Source organism: Phascolarctos cinereus, unplaced genomic scaffold, assembly GCF_003287225.1.
Source record: "Phascolarctos cinereus isolate Bilbo 61053 unplaced genomic scaffold, phaCin_HiC Scaffold_9;HRSCAF=440, whole genome shotgun sequence".
Classification (NCBI taxonomy): domain Eukaryota; kingdom Metazoa; phylum Chordata; class Mammalia; order Diprotodontia; family Phascolarctidae; genus Phascolarctos; species Phascolarctos cinereus.
This window is the reverse complement of record NW_027556402.1, coordinates 5,267,925-5,273,924: the sequence shown is the minus strand read 5'-3', so window position 1 is coordinate 5,273,924 and position 6,000 is coordinate 5,267,925. Positions and strand designations below refer to the sequence as shown.

The 6,000-nt window shown below is 42.5% G+C and overlaps 1 protein-coding gene across 5 annotated transcripts in view; it reads right to left on the bottom strand.

Annotated features, from left to right (window-relative positions):
• Positions 1 to 1,133: 1,133 nt before the first annotated feature.
• The window catches only part of NRG1 (neuregulin 1), a 224,298-nt gene continuing 219,431 nt past the window's right edge, over positions 1,134 to 6,000 (bottom strand). For 4 of the 5 annotated variants that reach the window (XM_078148157.1, XM_078148158.1, XM_021008321.2 and 1 more), the window contains one exon: positions 1,134 to 5,680. In XM_078148157.1, coding sequence (XP_078004283.1) covers positions 5,014 to 5,680 — 667 coding nt within the window. In that variant the 3' untranslated portion in view covers positions 1,134 to 5,013. The remainder of the gene's footprint in view (positions 5,681 to 6,000) is intronic. The other variant, XM_078148159.1, reaches the window with a different exon arrangement.

The following is a 6,000-nucleotide window of genomic DNA, read 5'->3' as shown; positions in this document are numbered from 1 at the left end:
GCATGGATTAGATTTAGCTTCTTATATCTCTTGAATCTTCTGCTACTTTAATGAGTTTCCATTTCTAGGTGACCTTCTGGTTTTACAAAAACATTTGCTATGCAATATCTTGTGAGGGAGACAGGGTGAATGTTTTCATCTCCATTTAATGGATAAATACATGGAAGCTCAGGGAGACCAAGTGACTCACCTATGGTCACACAGCTAGTGTCAAGGGATTCAAGCCAGGCATCCAAGCAGTTGGCCCCATACTCTTTCTCCTATATCACGTGACTTCTAGTAATCTGCATGAGCTTCTTTTAGAGGAAGTCTAATTGGAGGGGATCATGATTTGTGGTCATTTGGGTCCTTTTCTCCTAACAATTGAATTTGGCTTTGGCATGCATGACTCAGTGCCACAGATCCCCACTTCAGTTTCTATGAACCTGATGAAGTGTCCTGCTGGCAGCACAGGACGTGCATCCGCCTTTTCTTTAGACCATTAGGAGCAGTGGCATCATTTCCTGAAGTGATAACCATAGTCTTCTTGGCTGCAAGAAGTTTAAAGATCACTCCATCCAATTCCCTCATTTATAAGGGAAGAGACTGAACCCACCCCCAGGGGATGAGGTACTTGTCTAAGGTCACACAGACAAGTATCAGAGGGTGAGAACCCTCAAAGCCTCAGAAGTTAAATCCAATGCTCTTTCAATCAAACTATTCTCTCTCTCTCTCTCTCTCTCTCTCTCTCTCTCTCTCTCTCTCTCTCTCTCTCTCTCTCTCTCTCTCTCTCTCTCTCTCCCTCCTCCCCTCCTTTTTCTCCTCTCTCACTCTCTCTAATTCAGTAATGCCTGGCTCCCTCTTTGAGGAGGTTCTAGACTTCTAATCATAACTAAACAAAGTTGAGAACTATGAATAATGTAAGGTAGGTGTTAGACAATGAAAAAAACAGGATAAGAAAATCAGGGGAAAAGAAAACATATGTCATCAAAGGGCACTTCCAGATATTTAGATGAGGTTGTCCAAGGTACTGGTCTCCTGGCCTGGTGTTGTAGTGTCTAAATTCAACCCCATATTTGCGATGAGTCTCACTTTATTACAGAAGCTGACTCAGGGACAATGAAATAAATCAACACTTCCTGATGGCCTCGTAATTGGGATAATCACTTCTTTAGTTTATCAGTACCTCTAGGCCTTCAAATGTGCATTCTTCAAACACTTTCCATTACAGATACATTCTTTCTCCTGAACAATAAATTACTCTTTTAAAAAAAGAAAAAAATATATATGGAAATAAAAGGATACATTACAATTTAAAAGAAAAGATAAAACAATGAAACACATTTTTGACATTCATCTCACAAATCATAGGAAAATGACTCTCTCTAGATGCTAGATTATTGAATATAAATATTAAAGGTCAGGATTATTTACAATGTGACAGGAAATTGAGAGAGTACAAACAGACTTTAACTCAGGAGGCTAGTGAATGATTGAAGGAAACGTCTCAGTAATGTACAATATGTATTTACAAAAGAATATAGACTAGGCATTGTGATATGTGCCCATTGTAGTTTGTCTGCATTTTGCCGCAGCATTCCAAAGGTCTTTGCACAAGGGAAATCCATGTGGCTGCTGGAACCCCACTGGTACCCAGGGGCTAAAACCAGATTTTGCTTCTGTCACCTCTTGACCACAGGCCACAAGGGGAAATGATGTCCCTGAGCAGGCCCTCTTGGGCATGCTCCACATAGTAGGGAGGAAGACGAGAAAGAGATGCCATTCCATTTATGGGGAACACATTCACACACAGCCCTGGCAAAGCTGGCCATTAGGTTGAGAAAGCACATAGCAATGCTTTTTAACAAACCACATCTGGGAGCAGGAGCAAGGGACATAAAATGGGAGTCTAACTGAAAGGGGGTTTTGCATATACCACATTCCATTGCATACCCATGTGGTCTACTGTGTGCAGAGCATACAGTAGATGTGTAATAAGTGTTTTTATTGATTGATCAATCCCTGATGGGATTGGTACAGTTACAATAAATTCCCAAGGAGCAAGTTTTATTGAGGTCCCATGCAAATGGCATTGACACAGAGTATGGGGATAGGTGATGCAAGCCAGAGATGCTGGTCCTTTCTCCCCTTGCAGATGGTTGCTGCACTGAGTTTGTCGTAAGAGAAAAGAAAGAGTAAAACAGCAACTGAGCATCACAGGGCCACCCTGATGACCCTGGGGGTGACCTCCATGCTTGCAGCAGGATCAATCACCTTGCCCTTTTCAAGAGATTGTCTGTAATCCTGGTGACAGAAGACATCAATTAGCCATGGACTTAATAGGCCACTTCAGGTTAGGATGCTGATATTTCACTGTCTTCATATTCTAGGCAGTTTGGCAATTTGGGAGCCCTGATGTTATCCTCGGAAGGAGAACTAAATGGACTTTAGCCTGGGTTTACTGGCTGGTATATCCAGGGCACAAGCATTAGTATGATCACAATGATCTAGGGCTCTGATGCAGCCTATTAAGGTCTAAGGTAGTATTAGGAAATCCATCACCGGAATGGGCAGAACGTTTGCCAGATCCTGCCAAGGCATCACTGAAGGAGTTAGGGGTGGTAATCTTTAGGGTTCACCTTTTTTTTTTCTATCAAAATCTTTCATCTTTTCAAGGTCCAATGACCTCAGTGCAGCTGAATCGGTATGTCCAAGAAAACATGATGATGGGCAAACCAACAGAGATGCTGTTGAGCAAAGAGAAAGTGGGATGCAGAAAGCAAAGGAGAGAAGATTCTAGCAGTTGGGGCTGATTTTAAGACCCGGCTGTCTGCCATCTCCTTAGCTTGGCAAAAGCTCCACAATACCTTAATGACATGGTAAGTTGCTACCTGAGCTGCTTTTCTGGGTAATTCTGTGCTCAGCCTTCTTTCCCCACCCAAAATATACAACCAAAGCACTTATATTTTCTTTCTTTCCATCTCAGCCCCTTGTGTCACTCTGTATTTGTTTTATTGGTTTGGGTGAGTACACAAATCTAATTCACCTCCAAATAAAAATCTCATCATGTATATTTCCTGACCATAGCAGTTGACTCTTCTCCTGGGGGTCCTTGCTGGCTTTAGGCTGAAGTTTTCTCCACAATACTCGGAAGCCACTAACAATTTCCCTGATGTGGCCCTACTCTAAGTAAGGCTCCCTTTAAATGCAGAGGGGATCTGTGAGCTTGGATTAGCCCCAAAAGGTGTAGAACAAGGCACATGGATATTTGTGATCCCACTTGTCTCCCTGAAATGAACATTTATTCAGAATAATACCTACAGCCATTCTTTTGTTGACACCCCAGGAGCTCATGCGAAACTGAGCCCCATCTGAGGGTCTGCTTTATGCCAAGGGTATGAGGAATGAAGAAACTAGATGGAGGTGGTAAGAGGAATTCATGGTCTATATGCAAAGGACCTAGGGTCTAGCTGGGGGCTTATATTGAAAGGTGCTGCATTCTCAACACCAGAACAACTTCAGTGATAAGCCACCACCTGTGCAAATGTTACATGCACATTTGCAGATTCTTGACAAAAATCAACATGCATAATTGGGGGCTGGCTCAATCCAATGTTTGTTAGAGAAAATGAGGGGGGGGTAATGACAAGAGAGCTAGCAGCAAAATTGTTTACCATTTCATTCAAATTATGCTTTTTCTTAGCTTAGCATCACTCCTTCTCTTGTATTTTCTATAAATACATCTTAACCTCTTGAGCAAGGGAATATCCTCAAATATGTCGCCACATAGGTCATATTTCATCACTTCATCCTCCATATCACTTAGACATCATGCTAGAACCTATTATTTGTTTAGGACTTTCTATTCTTTAGTGCCTCCCCTTTAAGCTGAGAAGCTATCACCAATCCTCAATTCCAGGTCAAAAATGATTGTACTTTCATTGTTTAGGGTTTGGTTTTGGACTGAGTGCTACTTCATTCCCCCAGAAACTGAGAGCAAGTGTAAGCAAGCATTCTTATCAAGAGTTGAGTTCATTTTAATGACAAGAGCCATTGCTTTCTGTGGGAAGGAAGGAAGATGGCAGGCAGGCAGGAAACAAGGAAGGGAGGAAGGGAGGAAGAAGGAAGGAAGGAAGGAAGGAAGGAAGGAAGGAAGGAAGGAAGGAAGGAAGGAAGGAAGGAAGGAAGGAAGGAAGGAAGGAAAAAAGGAAGGAAGGAAAAAAGGAAGGAAGGGAAGGAAGGAAGGAAGGGAAGGAAGGAAGGAAGGAAGGAAGGAAGGAAGGAAGGAAGGAAGGAAGGAAGGAAGGAAGGAAGGAAGGAAGGAAGGAAGGAAGGAAGGAAAGAAGGGATAGGTCTCAGTAAGAATAACTTTCCTTCTAAATAATAATAACGTTCATTTGTTAATGTTTTAAATTATAAGATTCTTTCCTGCCTTTGAATGTGACTTGATGCAGTTTTCTCCTATAATTCTTAGTAGCATGCTGCTGGACCTACTATTATTTCCATGCTCAATGAAACAAGCCTTTGGTCAACAAAGTAGACATAACTCATTGTAAAGTCTGATAGCAAAGAAAACTTCCTACCAAAGGAGGATGGTACCTAGACTGGTGAACCAACATAAGTCTTACTCACTTGGGCTCTGACTATAAGCCAAGGGAGGAACAGTGATAAGTCTTACGGATCCTACATCCATTCAACATGATGATATAATGTACAAGAAGCCAGGAAAACTGACCATGGGAAATTTTGCAGAAATACTGTGGAACAGCAATCACTGTAACTGGACAAACTTGCTCTCAACATAACAACAGAACATAAAGGCACCATTGATATCTTTCTCATTTTTAAATACTGTAAAAAATTGCTACATATGGCACATAACACATTTTTACATACATAGATTTAATTTATAAAAGTTTTTCCTGTTTTCTATTTGCAGAACTGCTAAAATAAAATAAATTGTTTAATTTAGGGTGGAATACTTCGTTATATAAAATAAAGTTTTATACGTGACTCTATGTGTTTATTTCGGTTTTATACAGCGATAGGGTCTTGATTAGCCATTACACTGGACAGCCTGGCCTGGAATTCCTCCGGAGTGGAATAGCGGCTGGTTGGGTTAGTCCTACTGTCAGCCAGGCGGAAGGCAGGGGCTGACTCTAAGCCAGCGGCCAGCGGCGTCTGTATACTCAGGAAAGGGGTATTTTCGCCTATTCTTTCGTCTTCTGTTTCACTTTCCGAGTTACTGCTCTCAGAGCTTGTGTCGCTGTCCAACCTGTTAGAAATATGGCCATCGGGCTTTGTTCTTTTTGTCCGCCGGCTGTTGACGGGTTTCTTTGTGGGCTCTTGCGCTGGCTCATACTCCTGGGTGGTCTCATACTCCTGGGTAGTCTCATACTCCTCATCCTCCACGATCCTTAAAGGGCTAGGGGGGAGGCTATTGCTCTCATGGACCGGGTTGTGGTGAAAAGAGTTGAATTGTTGGGGGTGGTGATCATATTTCTTCTCGCGAAAGCGCGGAGGTGTCACCAGGAGCAGAGGTCGCTCTTCTTCCACAAAGGGGCTGACTGCCACAGACGGCATGGACACTGTCAAGCTTGATATGGGTGGAGAAATTTCAGAAGGAGGTGTCTTAGGGGAGCTTGGCATGTAGAATTCTACGGGTGACATGCGAGCCGGGGTAGTCATTGCTGATACATATCTGTAAGAGCACACACACACAAAAGTCCAATAAATACACAGGGAATACGTGCAGACAGAAGGGTTTGGGGGAAACTTGGGAAATGGGGCTTTTGAACATTAGCTACTTAGCCTGAGGAGCAATTCTATTGCAGTTTTTCAAACATCAGGATTACAGGTGTGGTGCCCCTGGGGTACGTCATTAGATAGAGTGGAGGCTATTCTCCCCATTTACAAGGAATGAATTCTACACTCAAATCCACTTCTATTTACTTATCTGGATACACAATGTATCCCCCAATGCCTCTGTCTCCCTAGCATTTAGCATAGATTTGTACATAA